At 43.1% G+C, this 16,736-nt stretch overlaps 1 protein-coding gene across 1 annotated transcript in view; it reads left to right on the top strand.

Moving 5' to 3' along the window:
* The window catches only part of USP34 (ubiquitin specific peptidase 34), a 307,644-nt gene that overhangs the window by 239,373 nt on the left and 51,535 nt on the right, over window positions 1–16,736 (top strand). Inside the window, exons 51-57 of the mRNA XM_045009712.1 lie at window positions 1,091–1,169; window positions 2,818–2,871; window positions 2,976–3,071; window positions 8,703–8,767; window positions 8,866–8,941; window positions 9,038–9,085; window positions 15,380–15,445. Coding sequence (XP_044865647.1) covers window positions 1,091–1,169; window positions 2,818–2,871; window positions 2,976–3,071; window positions 8,703–8,767; window positions 8,866–8,941; window positions 9,038–9,085; window positions 15,380–15,445 — 484 coding nt within the window. The remainder of the gene's footprint in view (window positions 1–1,090; window positions 1,170–2,817; window positions 2,872–2,975; window positions 3,072–8,702; window positions 8,768–8,865; window positions 8,942–9,037; window positions 9,086–15,379; window positions 15,446–16,736) is intronic.

Genomic DNA, 16,736 nt, shown 5'->3' with positions numbered 1-16,736 from the left:
TCGGAGACTGCGGGGACTGTGGGATAGCTGGAGTCCTCAGTACCCCCTCCCTCCCTCCATGAGCGTCCATTTGATTCTTTGGCTTTCCGTTACGCTTGTCAGGCAGCACTGTGCTGAGTCCCTGCTGTGGCCTCTGGAGATTTTTTCAAATGCTTTGTCATTTCGTCTTCTGTAATGGAGCTGTGATAGAACAGATTTGCCTCCCCATACAGCGATCAAATCCAGTGTCTCCCGTACGGTTCATGCTGGAGCTCTTTTTGGCTTTGGGACTGCATCGCCACCTGTGCTGATCAGAGCTCCACGCTGGGCAAACAGGAAATGAAATTCAAAAGTTCGCGGGGCTTTTCCTGTCTACCTGGCCAGTGCATCTGAGTTCAGATTGCTGTCCAGAGCAGTCACAATGGTGCACTGTGGGATACCGCCTGGAGGCCAATACCGTCGATTTGCGGCCACACTAACCCTAATCCGATATGGTAATACCGATTTCAGCGCTACTCCTTTCGTTGGGGAGGAGTACAGAAACCGGTTTAAAGAGCCCTTTATATCGATATAAAGGGCCTCGTTGTGTGGACGGTTTAACGCTGCTAAAATCGGTTTAAACGCGTAGTGTAGACCAGGCCTCAGAAAAGAGAACTAGGTCCTCTTCACTGGGGAAAAAGTCAGTCCTTTACAGTCAGATGTTCCTTCAGCTGTCTTAAGTCTGGTTACATTATTTTGGGAGTAAGCCCAAGCCTTCCGTCTCTGCCCCTAAGAATGGGTACAAAGGTTTTGAGCAATCAACCTTTTCCCTCCACAGACTTTTTTTTTTTTTTTGAGGGGTGAAATCTATGATTTTCTTTTAATTCTAGTGGAAAGTATTCTCTGAATAATAAGTCTTTTTTCTCTTGAGGGAAGGTGCTCATGTCATTTTCCTGGCTACTGATTCACAAATAACAAATTAGCTGGCAATGTGAATGTAATTTTGCCTTTACTTCCTCATAGTTTTATCTTCCATGTATAAATGTCATTCTTTTGATATAGATGCTTGGTATTCTTCATCTGCTATAAGAGAAGTAACAGACAACTGATTCAAAAGTTTAATCTTTTATAGGTATCTTTTCAATGATGCTGAAGTAAAACCATTTGATTCTGCTCAGCTTGCTTCTGAATGTTTTGGTGGAGAAATGACTGTAAGTTGTAGCCTTTACCTCTAGTCTCCCTCCCTCCCCTTTTATTTTTTTTATTTTTTTTTATTACACTCTCAGAAGGTAGTACTGGACAGACTCTGTCACATGGGTTCTATAGTGCTCTGCCATGCCCTGATACCCCTCCAGTTCAACATGTATATGAAGCTGCTAAGGGAGTTTAATTGAGACACTTGTTGTGGTAGGGACAAAGAGACTGCACAGCCTGAGTCTGTTTATTTTCAGGCCATGATGCAGTCTATTTTGTTGCCCAAACTTTCCCTGAGAGAGAGTGGGTTACCTGGAGTATAAGTTGATGAAGGGAAAAGTTCTTTTGGTGAATTGGGAAAAAATTTTTGTGGACTGCAGAGCCAAATTAGTTTTTTGTATGTGTTTTTAAAAAAAAGCCTATCAGTGAAATAGCTATAAATTAACTTTAAATACAGGTGCGTTTTGCCCAAATAAACAGTTGCATAGTGATTGATATCCTTTATAACTCGTGTATATTGTTAGTCACATTACATTAGTTTCCTGATCTGTAAAATAGTGATAACTTTTTTTAAAGCATTTGAGATCCTTGACTGAGAAGCACTAATAAGTATAAAACACATTAATATTAATGTCTGAGGAACCACCAGTAGCTGCCAGAGAATGTAGTTCTTCAGACTACTGGCCAGAAGGAATTGGCAAATCAAACACTAAACAAATATTTTTAATGTTTGTGTATTCAGACCTATGCCTTGTTTTTCTTTTGGTCAGAGAAGGGAGTTTCATGGATTTAAAGTAAATATTAAAAGCAAATTACTTTACAAGACTGTACCAGCTTCTTGCCTTGGCTTTTGAATCTGCCATATGAATTTGCCTTTTGCCAGGAGTGTGAATATTTTTACACATCTTTAGTACGAAGCACTGTTAAACCAATTGCAAACATTCACAATGTATAAAAACCTACGGCCGTGTGCTTTCCTGATTTTTGCATGCTTAATAATAGCTTATTACAACAATTCCATGAGCAAGCTAAAGAATTCCACCTGGTAAAATTGCCATGCCAAAGTATCAACACAAAATTGATTCCATGCAGAATATCTGTAAAACGTCTGCAGACTCCAAAAACAGAGGATATGGTCTGGAGAAATATGAGCGGAGTCAGAGTCAAAGTACTGCATATGCAACCCTAGAAAATGAAAGTAAGGGTACGTCTACGCTACCCGCCGGATCGGCAGGAGCGATCTATCTATCGGGGATCGATTTATTGCGTATAGTGTAGTGTAGACTCTCCCGTCGACTGCTGAACTCCAGCTCGGCGAGAGACGGAAGCAAAGTCGACGGGGGAGCCGTGGCAATCGACCCCGCACTGTGAGGATGCGAGGTAAGTCGAACTAAGATACATCGACTTCAGCTACACTATTCTCGTAGCTGAAGTTGCGTATCTTAGGTTGATCCCTCCTCCCTAGTGTAGACCAGGCCAAAGCTACTACAGAAAACTTAAAATTATTTAGTGATGAGCAAGGAATATAATTGATGGCAGACCCTGCATGAAGGGCATAAAGTGGAGATACTTCCTTGCATACTGAGACCAGAACCATCCACAATGAGGCCATAATAACAAGTTTGTGATGAATATTTTCAGTAACCCATGTTCTCTTTTTGACAGACCAAGACATATGATTCTGTCACTGATAAATTTATGGATTTCTCCTTTGAAAAGGTACCCTTTCCCTTTTCATTTGCTAAGTAAATATATTTTTAAATTTATGACCTAAGTAATCTCTCTGAAGAGCAAAAATTATACAGATTTTTTTTTCCTTAAAGACACATAGTGCGTACATGCTGTTTTATAAACGGATGGAACCAGAGGAGGAAAATGGCAAAGACTACAAGTTTGATGTTTCATCAGAGTTGCTGGAGGTACAAGTTGGTTTGTTTAACACCAGTGTAAAAATATAGTAAGAAATCCTTATCCAAATCAGTGGGATCTGAGTAAATATAGAAAATGAAATTTGATTTTAAATATTAAGATAATTGAAAGGCTTGCCATCTTTCATGGAACATTTTGTAATATAACATCACTCTTTACATTGCTAAAATTGACATTGTGTCAATGTTTCCATTATAATACACTACTTTCCAGAGTTTGTAACCCAGCAGTAATAATTAACTAAAACTTGATATCATAACCTTGAAAAAAAAAAAAGAAAAAAGGAAGGTTGTATTTTTTGTAAGTTCCATTTTATTTAAATAAAAAATAGCAATGCTGGCAACAGTACAAAAAGTGTAAAATGGATATTAAATTATATAAAGTACTGAAATTCACTGGTTTTGCTAAAGTGAAAAAAATATGTAATTGAGAGCTAGCAGCATAATCATCAGAGAGAGCACAATAAAGAAGATGGCCAATTATACGTATAAGGCAGGGGTCGGCAACCTATGGCCCGCGAGCCGGGCTGAGCCGTGCAGCCCACCGCCGCTCTGGGGCTTTCCGCTGCCGGCTCCTGCTGCCAGTCCCACTCAGCACCCGCTGCTGGCCTGGGTGAAGGAAGCCCAGGCTGGCAGGGGGCTGAGACCCCAGCTAGCAGGAACCAGCAGCCGAAACCCCGGAGCGGGGCAGGCTGAGTCGCTCAGTCGCTGCTCTGGGGTTCCGGCTGCTGGCCCTTTGCCAGCTGGGGTCCCCCCCTGCTGCAGCCCCACTCACCTTGCGCAGGCTCCCTGCCAGACAGGGTCCAGGCCTCCGGCCCTGCTCAGCCCTACCATCCGCCAGCGCCACTCACCTCGGCTGCCGATCTGGGGTTCCAGCCGCTGACCTGCCAGCTGGGGTCTGGATCTCCAACCTTGCTCAGCCTGCTTTCTGGCCTGGAGTCCCAGCAGGCCACCCTGGGCTCTGCTCCTGGCCTTGGATCACTGCTCTGCAGCCTCCTCGCTGTGGCCCACTGTCCCCAGCCTGGGACAGTGAGGGTTGCACACAAGGCAAGACGGGGTGCAGCTCAGCACCCCCATCTTAAAATTGCTTATATCAGACCACACTGCATTTGACCTCGTGCCTGCCTTCTATCGCCATTTTTTTTCCCCACTGAGAGTTGAAGGGAACATTTGACAAAATGGCAGCTCCTAAGAAAGTGAAGCTAGCTGTCTGATCATTTCATCCTGCTTGGACAGATACATTTGGATTTATTGAAAAGAAGGACCATGCTATTTGTGCTTTCTCTTATGAAAGTGTTGTTTGGCGCACATCAAGTGTTGGATGAGATTTTGAAACGAAGCACGAGAAAACCTTTCTTGACGAAGCAGACAAGACTGAATCAATCAAAAAGGCAGTAGCAGCCTATGAGAAGCAAAGCAGTGTTTTTAAAAGCTTAAGTGTAAGTAAAAATAAAGCTACAGAAGGAAGTTACAAGATTGCACAGTGCATTGTAAAAAACAGAAAGCCGTTTAAAGATGGGGAATATACAAAGGAAGTTTTTCTCAGCAGTTCGGAGATTTTGTTCAATGATATGCCAAATAAAGGTACAATCATATCTAGAATAAAAGAACTGCCCATCTCTGCCAGAACAGTTGAGAGACGCATAAGTGAAATGGCAGAAAATATTAAGAAAAAGCAGACGACTGCATTGAAAGACACAGCAGTGTTTAGTGTTGCAATTGATGAGAGCGTGGATATAAATGACGTTCCACGTTTGGCATTTGTTGCAAAATATTGTGCTTTCGATGAAATCCAAGAAGAACTTTGTTGCTCAAAACCCCTGCATGTCAAAACAGAGGGAAGATATACTGGAAAGTTTTGTAAACCATTTTGAAGAACAAGGAGTTGACGTCAGAAAAATATTTTGTGTGACAACAGATAGTGCTCCTGCCATGGTCAGAAAACAGAAGGGATTTGTAAAGTTACTTGAAGATCAAATTGGCCATCTGACAGTCAAATTTCACTGTATCATCCATCAAGAAAACCTGTGTGCTAAAATTTCTAATTTAGAGCTTAATAATGTGATGAATACAGTGGTGCGAACTGTGAATTTCCTTGTTGCTCGATCTGCTTTGACTCACAGACAGTTTCTGTAGGAATGTTACACTTCTTAAGCACTGAGGAGGCAGGAAAGCCGCCCCCGGATTCAGAGCGGCTGAAGTGGTTCCCACCCCCCCACACTTCCGGTCAGGAGACTCACAGATAAAGCGCCGACCAGGTGTTTACTACTGGAGTACGCAGGGCATAAAGCACCAATCAGGAGAGGGGGCGAGACGCTGGCTTGTGTTAGTACATGCGCATAATAGGATGATTTATGTAACCAATTATAATAAATAGACGTGGACAGCCCCGTTGGGGGCGGCTCCACGGGAACAGACTGACGGACTTGGCTTCATTCATTGCTACATCTTCAAGCACTGCTAGAAGAGATGGGCAGTGCTTATAACAATATCCCACTTCACAGCAACATTCGGCGGCTGTCGTGGCAAGATTTTGGTGCACTTTGTAAACTGTTTTGATGCAATCAAGGCCTTTTTGTTGGAAAAAGAACAAAACTACCCCAAATTGGATGATGACAAATGGCTGTGTAAGCTCATGTTTCTAACTGATATCACCGCTCACCTAAACGAACTCAACCTCTGTCTCCAGGGTGCAGGGCAAACAGTTCTGGATCTTTATGAAGCCTGGAAGGCATTTGTTGAGAAACTAGCAGTTTTTTCCAGGGATATTCAAACTTCTGCTTTCCGCTACTTCCAACTCATAAAAGAGCTATCGATATGTTGCACTGTCAATGTCGATGAGATTGGAAAGTACCTGAAAAACCTGAAAAGTTCAATGAAAGCGACTTGGATTTGTCTGTATTTCAGTGGATGGGTGTTGAAGATTTCGAAATGCAACTCATTCAGTTAAAAAGTTCAGAATTGTAGACATCAAAGTTTGTGGATCTGCAGAGTGCACTTGAAGCTACCGAGAGAGATCATGGGGCCTCTATTCTGACCTGCTGGACATCCCTGCCAGTGAAATTTAACTGTTTGAAGAAAATTGCATTTGCAATGCCTTCAGCATTTGGATCCACATACCTGTGTGAACAGGTATTTTCACACATGAAATCTATCCTCTGTCCTTCTCAGAGCCGGTTAACAAGTGGTCACTCAGAACCCTATGTGCAGCTTAAAGTATCCAAATACGTGCCAGACATTGGAAAACTCAGCAAGGAAAAGCAAGGGCAAGGATCACACTAAACTGATAAGATCTGCATTTTAATTTAATTTTAAATAAAGCTTCTGAAACATTTTGAAAACCTTGTTTACTTTAATATATAACCAAACTACTGTTATATGTATAGACTTATAGCGAGACCTTCTAAAAAATGTTAAAATGTATTACCGGCACGCGAAGCCTTAAATTAGAGTGTATAAATGAAGACTCGGCACACCACTGCTGAAAGGTTGCCAACCCCTGGTATAAGGCATAACACAGACTAGGTTGTGTAGTTGTTGTGACATAATTTAGCTGAATGTCTTTTTCTGTAGTAAGGCCTCAGGCCAAAAATCAACTGTCACCAACACACCAGAAGTGCAGTTGTATCACAACACACTATTTGAAATAGTCATGACTTGGGCTGGAGATGTACTCCAAACAGGAAAGAGTTTGGTTTATTTCAAACAAACACCAAACTCCATTCCTGTTCTATCATACTTACAAGTGGGCGGCAAGAAAAATAGTTAAACATTTATAATAAATGATTTCTATGAGATGAGAAAATCTTTCACTTGAGCTAATATGCTTCAGAGATCTTAAACAGAACGGTTTCAGTGTAAAACAGGTTATAGTATCTGAGGGCCTTCTATATCCTCTCAATTTTGCATTCATTTAAGCAATGACAAAATCGAAAATTATAGCAGGAATTCTGACTTGAGAAGTTTTTCTCTGGGTCATATAGACTAGACCAGAGCCGTCCAACCTGTGCCTGGGAACCACCTGTGGCCTTCAAGGCTCTAAATAGTGGCCTTCGATCGCAAAATGCATTTAGAAGATTTGTATTGATTACAAATTGTACCTTGGGACTATGGCCTGTGATTGTTAAACTGACGTGTTTGAATCAGCCCTGTTGCTATGGGGAGAAGATGAGGCAATGCCTCTACTGTAGCTCTGACGTGTCAGAGAGTGTTCTTAGTAACTGCAACTGCTCAAGAGCTTATTCACTAGTTGCCTGTTGTGTTGCAGAGGGGAAATGAGAAAGTATTCTTTCTTGCAAATTTGTGAGCAGGATAGGAACTCAACTGGGTCTGCTTGACCTAGGGAAGTGCCTTTCAGAGGATGGCTCCACTCCTCCACATGACTACCCAGGGTAGCCCAAGTGAGGCGGAAGAGAAGAGAAGCTGAGAACCAGTCACGCATTGCATCTCACTTATTTTTTGGCACATAAAAGCACTGAGGGCTGCTCTAACTTGTCAGATGGCTACCTAGCGACTTGGCTATTGAGGGACTATGTGCCAGCAGGAGATAGCTGGAACACATCATGCACTTGCCTCACATCCTCCATGTCTCCTACCACCTACCTGCTCTATGCATGTACTTTGCAAATATTGCAGGGAAAGAGGCATAGGAGCTGAACATGTCAACCCTGTGCCTGTTAGAGATGCATCTCTGCCTGTGCCAGTGGTATCCCTAATAGGGGGTTTGCATGTGGTTGAGGGTTTTTTTGTTTGTTTTTTACACTCCTTTTCTGCCACCTGAGTGGCCCTAGGGAGCAAAAAACGGGCAGGGAATCTGTCCTAAAGTACTGATTTGTGGCCACTTATATGTTTGGCACTCAGGCTGAAAAAGTTGGGCATAACTGGTCTAGTCCTTCGCCGGACAATCAGATTATGCCTTCAACCCTGCCCAATTAAAAAATAATCCATAGTAGACTTCAGCAAAAAGTTAAAGTTTAAAATCATTCATATTGGGAAAAAAAATTGTGTAAACCAATTTGGTCAAAAACAAAATTTCAATCAAGGAGATCTGGCACAAAATATTGTTTTGGATTAAGAACAGTGGCCCAAATTTTCTGCCTTCAGGGTTTTATTAAAAGTTCATTGAAGTCACCATAAGTCTTTCCATTAATTTCAGTGGGCTTTGGATCAAGCCCATACACCTTAATTGCACCCATGCAACCCCATTGACATTACTTCTAATGTTTATTTGTTAGCTTTAGTGGGGTTACATGAGTTTAATTGACTTCAGTGGAAGATGCTGGGTGCTTAGCATTTGTGAAAATCATACCACTAATTTAGACACCTAAATATGGACTTAGAAACTTAGTATTATGTACTCATTTTAAAAAATCTTGGATAAGTAAGCGTGTGTGTGTGTGTGTGTGTGTAAGGCAGGGGATATTGGAAACTGTTTTTAATTACAGCAGGCAAAACAGTCTGCTATAGCAGAAATAAAACATTGAACCTATATTTTAAACTAAAATTGAGAGACAAGATTGGGTTTTTTTAGTCAACAAGTGTTATAATTTTATTTTTAAAACCACACAAATTTTAATGAAGTAAACTGCTTTCTTGTATCTGATGTTAGTATTTTTTTTTCAGTGGATATGGCATGATAACATGCAGTTTCTTCAAGACAAGAACATTTTTGAACATACATATTTTGGGTAAGTTTTGCTTTAAATACATATTATTTTGAGTTGTTTTTATTTAATCCAGATGTTTAAAATTTATGTTAACTAACAAACTATATTACTAACTTTAGGTTTATGTGGCAGTTGTGTAGTAGCATTCCAAGCACATTACCAGATCCAAAAGCAGTCTCCCTAATGACAGCAAAGGTAAAGTATCTTAACATCATAAAGCATTTCTTCTAAACGGAATATGTTTAAATAATAATTCTGGACACTGATTAATTGTATAACATTTTCTTGCAGTTAAGCACTTCCTTTGTTCTGGAGACATTTATCCATTCAAAAGAAAAGGTATGTTGGTTTGCTTGTAAATACATATTAAGTAATTGTATTAATTCAGTGAAATTTGCCTGCCCCTCTGTGCTTTTATGTAAAAGGATATGGTTTTGAGTCATAACTTACTGTATATACTCGATCATAAACCAGTTCGTTTATAAGCCGACCTCCCCAAGATGGATAAGTAAAAATGAAATTTTTTTATGACCTGTTCATAAGCCGACCCTATAATTCGGGGGTCAGCAAACTTTGGCTCCCGGGCCATCAGGATAAGCTGCTGGCAGGCCGAGATGGTTTGTTTACCTCGAGTGTCCACGGGCACAAAGGTAAAAAGTAAACAAAGTGTCCAGGCGCACCAGATGCTTAACCTAATGGGCCAGGACAGCAGCTGGTGGGGAAATTTTTTTTGGGGGGGGGGGGAGGGAGAAGCTGGGGGTCGGTAATAACCCCTGTGACCACCCCCCACATGACCCCACCCCTATAGCCTGAGACCCCCACACTCTTCCCACCCCATCCCTTCCCACCTTATCTGGGGCAGGCCAGGGGAGGATGTCTCTGGCCTGGCTGGAGCTGCAGACCGGGCGGCGCAGCTGCAGCATGTTCCAGCAGGCTGGGCCAGGCGGCATAGCCACAGCCTGCTCTGCGGAGCGGGGCCGAGCGGCATGGCTGCAGCTTGCCAGCCCCAGAGCTGCAGCTGCTTTGGAGGCTGGGGGGAGAGCAGCATGGCCAGAAGTGGAGAGACTCTGGCCCTGCCTCTTCCCTTCTGGCTCTGCTGGCTGTGCTGCCTCTCCTTGCTCCCTCTGTTGGGGGGAGGGGCTGTGTCCCACCTCTCCCTCTCTACCCGTTCATAAGCCGACCCCCTTCTCTGGTGCTTTCCCTTTTTACTAAAAAAAATTGGGCTTAAGAACGAGTATATATGGTATACAGTAGTCACTACAAAGAATGTTTACAGCTTCAGATTTCATAGTGCCCTCAAATGAAAAGCATAAAAATGGGTTTGTGTCTGTTTGCTTCTTTCTGCTATAAATTTAAGGCTTGAAAAATTGTGTGTGGTGGGGATGGGAAGTGTTGGGCTGGGCTGGGTTGGTCTTTTTCCTTAGAAATGTCAGGACTGACAAATTTTGTATTCCCTTTTTGGTGGAAGAATTATTGTATGATTCAGAGATGTGAATTAGAATCTTTTTAAGCCCCTAATCAAAGGGGCAGGGTGTTAAATCCTTAATAAAGAGTGTTGTGCTCGTAAGTGTTTTAGTTAAATAGATATTAACATAAACACAAAACAAAGAGTTTCAATCAGTCTCAATAGAAATCATTTTAAGTCTCTGTTGATTTACTTTCTTTGTATCTGTGATGTCAATTCTTCAGTCATCCAGGTTAGTCAAGACCTGTATTTCTAATATCAAAACAAGCAAGGGAAAAAAAAATTTAAAAGAAAATTTCAGACCTTTTAATACAGTATATAACACTTATGTTCAAGAAGATTGTGTGCCAGGTACTCTGGTCCACCTGGACTGTGTTTGATGCAGAACTGTTTCAGTGGATTGAAGATCTGGCCACAACCTGGCATAAATTAGTGCAGCGTTAGGACTGCTGTAATTTATGCCTAAACCCCTTTGTTTTCCATTTAAACTGATTTTTCCTGAAAACACCACCCAGGTTTTATAAAAAAAAGTATTCATTTTTTCAGATTTTCACCCTACTTTTGTATCATTCAGATATATAAAAATACTATACATTGCATGAGGTGTATATATTACAATAATACATTAGTTTGTTTATATATGCAAAGCTGCCTGTTGAAGTAAGGTTATGTAGTAGTCTAGAAAAGGGGTTCTCAACCTTTTTCTTTCTGACCTCCGCCCCTCCCTCCCACCCCCAAAGCTATAAAAACTCTGTGGCCCGCCTGTGCCACAGCAATTGTTTTTCTGCATATCCACTAGATTAAAAGCCCAGAGCCAGCATTAAGGGGTTGCAAGCAGGGCAATTGCCTGGGGCCCCAAACCTCAGGGAGCCCCACGAAGCTTAGTTGCTCAGGCTTTGTCTTTAGCCCCGCATGGTGGGGCTCAGGCTTCAGCTTTCTCCCCTGGGCCCCAGTGAGTCTAATGCCAGCCTTGCTTTCTGATTTATTTTGGAGGATCCTCTGAAACCTGTTCACAATCGCCCAGGTTGAGAACCTCTGGTCTAAAAGATGCACACAATAAACAAATAGGACACATGCAAGCCCTGAAGTGCATGCGCATCTCAACATATTGACAAATCTCACACCCACCACGTACACATTTCAAGCTGTTAGCAGATAACAGTTTAAAGATCGGACACACTAAAATGGGAAGAAAATGAAAATCTGTATCAGAATATGTTTCAGAACACAAGGAAATATTCAAAAGTTTAAAAATAAAACAGCGGTGAAAAGGATGAAGTTGAGTGTATGCACTGCAAATGGTGTGGCCCAATTATTAAATGTAAATATTTATAGGCTAATAGTTCTTCGTCTACAACAACAAACTGTTTATTCAAATGAAAAGTTTTGTTTGGGGATTAGAGGTAAATTGTTTTGTTAGACCCAGAGGGGGCATTGTGTTTTGAGTTCTGTTTTAGTTCTGCAGCAAACCACATTGAATGCCATTCATCAGAGCATTAATCTATTGAATCCTTTCCCCTGTCCTTCCATCCACCAAAATAAACCCCAGTATTTACCTATAAAAACTATTCATAGTTTTTTCCACTAATTTCCACCTGTTTCTGTTGTTGTAGTAATAATAAATAAATGGTATATCTCCAATTATTATTTATAATCTCCTAGAACTGGAAGGGACCTTGGAAGGTCATCGAGACCAGCCCCCTGCCTTCACTAGCAGGACCAATTTTTGCCCCAGATCTGTAAGCGGCCCCCTCAGGGATTGAACTCACAACCCTGTGTTTAGCAGGCCAATGCTCAAACCACTGAGCTATCCCTCTATGGGGGAAATTAAATAAAAGGCCCTACTTATGCCCAAGCTACCCACAGCTCCCAGGAGTTGTTCCAGCACTTGGCTATCAGTCAGATGCAGAGGCATCCTCGCCACAGTTTTTTTCACCTGGCTATCCGGGTTATGCCAGGGCAAGATAAGAGTAGTGTAGGAGCTCCTATGACAACCATACATCACTGGAAAAATCTCCCATGCTAGGAGAATTCTCAGAAGCCTGGTTCCTCCATGTTTAAAGCTGTTTTGTCTCAGCAGACCAACGCAAATAGTAGCAGCAGGACCTAGGTCTGTGGATTTAAGCTGCTCCACAACAATACTTGGACTCATTTTTCAAATGCTAACACTGTAATGGAGTGTGAGAGGTTACAGATACCACCTTTCGTTAGATAAGGGGTTGCCTATCTCCGGTGGCTGTAGCCTTTTTTGAAAAGAGCAAAGGAAAAACTCAATGTCTTGTTTAGCGCTTCATCTCTAATGAAATGTTTCTCATAACTGAAGCTGTTGTGAGCTAATGCTGAAATGTGTTATGGGCTTGATCCTGCAAGGTGCCCAGCATGCTGGCCCTGATCCAGTAAAGCATTTAAGCATGTGCTTAACATTAGGAGTTAAGTGGGATTACTTCTGTCAGTAAAGCAAACATGATTTGGCCCCCATCTCATTTTCTTTATTAGTATTTATTGGTAATAGGTGTTAATTTTTTTTAGGGGTGTGTGTGTGTGTGTGTGTGTGTGTGTGTGTGTGTATTCCCATATAAATCTAGTAATGAAATAGGATTGCTAATTTAGTTACATCAAGCAGAGCTGTGACAAAGCTTTCTGCTAGCTCCTCAGATATTATTAAATATAAATAATAAAATATACCGTATTGTTCCGAGTATAGGCCGCTCCTGATTATAAGCCGCACCCTTAAAGTTTGGTGCTATTTTAAAAAAATTAAATTTTTAACTTTTTTTAACTTAAAGAAAATCTCAGCCGCGGCCGGGACTCAGAGGGCTCTAGGCTGCCCGCTGCGGCGGGCAGCCCAGAGCCCTTTAAATCCCAGCCGCGGCCGGGACTCAGAGGGCTCTAGGCTGCCCGCTGCGGCGGGGAGCCCAGAGCCCTTTAAATCCCAGCCGCGGCGGGGAATCAGAGCGCTCTGGGCTGCCCGCCGCGGCGGGGAGCCAAGAGCGCTTTCAATCCCAGCCGCGGCGGGGAATCAGAGCGCTCTGGGCTGCCCGCCGCGGCGGGGAGCCCAGAGCCCTTTAAATCCCAGCCGCGGTCGGGACTCAGAGGGCTCTAGGCTGCCCGCTGCGGCGGGGAGCCCAGAGCCCTTTAAATCCCGGCCGGGACTCAGAGGGCTCTAGGCTGCCCGCCGCGGCGGGGAGCCCAGAGCTCTTTCAATCCCAGCCGTGGCGGGGAATCAGAGCGCTCTGGGCTGCCCGCCGCGGCGGGGAGCCCAGAGCCCTTTAAATTCCAGCCGCAGCCGGGACTCAGAGGGCTCTAGGCTGCCCGCTGCGGCGGGGAGCCCAGAGCTCTTTCAATACCCGCCGCGGCTGGGAGTTAAAGGGCTCTGGGCGCCCCGCCGCGGCGGGCCCCCCAGAGCCCGCGGAGTCCCGCCCGCGGCTGGGATTTGAAGGGCTCTGGGCTCCCCGCCGCGGCGGGCAGCCCAGAGCCCTCTGAGTCCCCGCCCCGGCTGGGATTTAAAGGGCTCTGGGCTCCCCGCCGCGGCGGGCAACCCAGAGCGCCCTGAGTCCCGGCCGCGGCTGGGATTTAAAGGGCGCTGGGCTCCCGGCCGCGGCGGGCAGCCCAGAGCCCTCTGTGTCCCGGCCGCTGGTGGGATTTAATTGGCTCTGGGCTCCCTGCCGCGGCGGGGAGCCCAGAGCCCTCTGAGTCCCCGCCGCGGCGGGGGGTTAAATTGCTCTGGGGTGCCCGCCGCGGCGGGCGGCCCAGAGCCCTCTGATTCCCCGCCGCGGCTGGGATTTAAAGGGCTCTGGGCTCCCCGCCGCGGCGGGCGGCCCAGAGCGCTCTGAGTCCCGGCCGCGGCTGGGATTTAAAAGGCTCTGGGCTCCCCGCCGCCACGGGCAGCCCAGAGCGCTCTGATTCCCGGCCGCGGCTGGGATTTTAAGTATTTTTATTGTTTTTTTTTTTAAGTTCCTGATTATAGGCCGCACCCCTAATTTAAAGACTTAAATTAGGGGGAAAAAGTGCGGCCTATACTCGGGACAATACGGTAAAATAATTTTCACCTCTTCCTTTTTTCACTGAATGATGAACTTTAAGGGCAAGATTGAGTCTTTAGGCTCACCCTTTAGTATGAGACAGTGCTTAGCTGCCTTGCCTCAGGCTCTGAGAGTCATTTCTTGCCCTGCTTCTCTCTTATCCTGAAGAAGGAGTAAACTACTTCACTCATGTGGTCTATGTGAGGGAGGAAGACAGAGCTAGGGTTCCCCCCACTCCTTGTCCATCCCCCAGCTTACTTATGAGGTATGGTAGGGGTAGGGGGCACCTTTAAGTGTATAACCCCTGCTCTTCTCCTTGCACCCAGAGCCACAATTGAGGCATCTCTTATGCAGCCAAGCGGGTGTCCATACTTCCCCCTACATTCCTGCATGGCTGTGTTAGATCTAGATACAATCTAGTCCAAAATTAGGAAGTAAAAAAAATATATTCAGTAAATTAAAGCTCTTTACTTATCAGCAGTTCCACCTTCTTTAAACTCTTCATACACTTCAGTACAAGAACGTAGCATGTACATCATGGAGAACTAATGTGGACTTGTTTGGTGGTAAAAAAAAATGAGCTAATTTTTAAGAAACAAACACTTAATCTCACTTTTAAACTAAAATCATATTCTAATTCTTAAAATGATACAAAATATTATTTCCCCTTAATTAACTGAAAACCCTTGATATGCCTTAGTTTTGGGATCATGTTGAGAATTAATATATTTTGGCAATTAAAATAGTGTTGTTGGCAGTGTGGTCTCCCTAATATAGTTGAGTTACAACTCTTGGTATTTGGAGTCAATGGATTTTAACATAAACATGGATTATGATTTCTTCTAAGAGTGCAGGGGGAGGATAAACAGTACTTGGGAAAGATTTTTTTAGGATGTAATTAAATCAAATCAGTTTAAATGTGAAAAATGCAGTTGCCTGGATAGCGACTACACCATGTGTAGTACTTAGTTCAGTCTCCAAAATATGTATTACTTTTTTGTTAAGAGATTTATTTCAGTTTCATTAAATATTTTAATGGATTGTAATTGCATTTGTTCTTAAGCCTAAATATATTAACTGGTTGTGTAGAAACTTAAGATTAAGTTGGAATTTGATCTTAAAATCTTTTTTCCTATTTCTCTTTAGCCCACAATGCTTCAGTGGATTGAACTGTTAACAAAGCAGTTTAATAACAGTCAGGCAGCTTGTGAGGTGAGATAAATAATGAGGTGTTGAACAAGGTAAAAAAGAAAAAAAACAACTTTATATAAAGAGTTTTGCATTTTTAGGGGTTAGCATCACTAGGTATTTTGGAGTATTTGGACATACGTGTACTAAGAGGTGAAATTCCTCCCTTGTGCAAAGCCTAAACTGTGTATGGAAAATGCTGCAGGGACTGCCCTTCTGGTGAGCCTGTAGACAGGCCATAAGGCGAAACGCTTTCATGACTGTAGTAGTAGACATAGCTGTCTACACCCTCTTGGGCTGATTGTTTAATAGTGATAGGTTTTGCAGAGGGGTTTAAGTGGCGTGAGGTTGGTCACTTGGCACAGTAGACATTGAAAGGGAGTTTCATGCGTAAGGCACAGCATGGAAGAAGGCATGAAAACAAGGGAAAGGAAACAAAAGGAGCAGTAGGACATAGGAGGCTGGGGTGGAGTGAAAAGAGTAAGAAAGGGAGTAAGAAGAGGTAAGAGTAGAGAGATAGGCAAGAGCAAACTCATACAGAGCCTTGCTGGTGAAGATGAGGGACTTGGACTTGATGTGGAGGGCAAAGGAAAGCCTATGAAAGGATGAGAAGAATGGAGTGACATGGTAGCAGTGTTGTGGGAGGAAGATGATTTTAGCATTAATGTTTTTGTATAGACAAATGGGAACATGGGGGGAAGCCAGGAGAAAGAGGTTGCAGTCTGAAGATGAAGGCATGTCCAAAGAATGTTGCCATATGGATGGAAAGGACAGAATTTTGAGATACCGAAGAGGAAAAATTGACAGAATTTGGTCTTAATCTGAATATGCAAGGAGAAGAGGAGTGTCCAAAATGACATTGAGATTGCAAGTCTTAATGACAGAAACTTCCTGTTACTGAATAATGTTACAATTTCATCCATAATTAACATCCTGCAATAGATGTTATCTAATATATATGCATTAATTGCAGTGTTTGTTTTCAAATCCAATCTTCAGATTGTTAAATTGATATTTAACATTCAATAATCTGGTGACACAAGTTCATCACTGTGGTTTGAGAATTAGACATCAAAAACAAGTTAAGTGAAGGACCCTAGAAATAGAACATGCTAAAATACTATTAAACCAAGAAAAAAAATAAGAACCTGGATTGTTCATTCTAAAGTGGCAACATTGTCTAGTGAATTGAGCATAGTTCTGTGAGTCAGGAGGCCTCAGTTCTACTCCCAACTGCCTTTCACCACCTGACTTTGGCAAATCATTTAATCTCACGGAGACTAATTTTCTCCAAATGTAAAATAGAGATGATAAT

The sequence above is a fragment of the Mauremys mutica genome, chromosome 3 (assembly GCF_020497125.1).
Source record: "Mauremys mutica isolate MM-2020 ecotype Southern chromosome 3, ASM2049712v1, whole genome shotgun sequence".
Taxonomy (NCBI): domain Eukaryota; kingdom Metazoa; phylum Chordata; order Testudines; family Geoemydidae; genus Mauremys; species Mauremys mutica.
The sequence above is the reverse complement of the archived record's forward strand: the minus strand, read 5'-3'. Positions and strand labels throughout refer to the sequence as shown.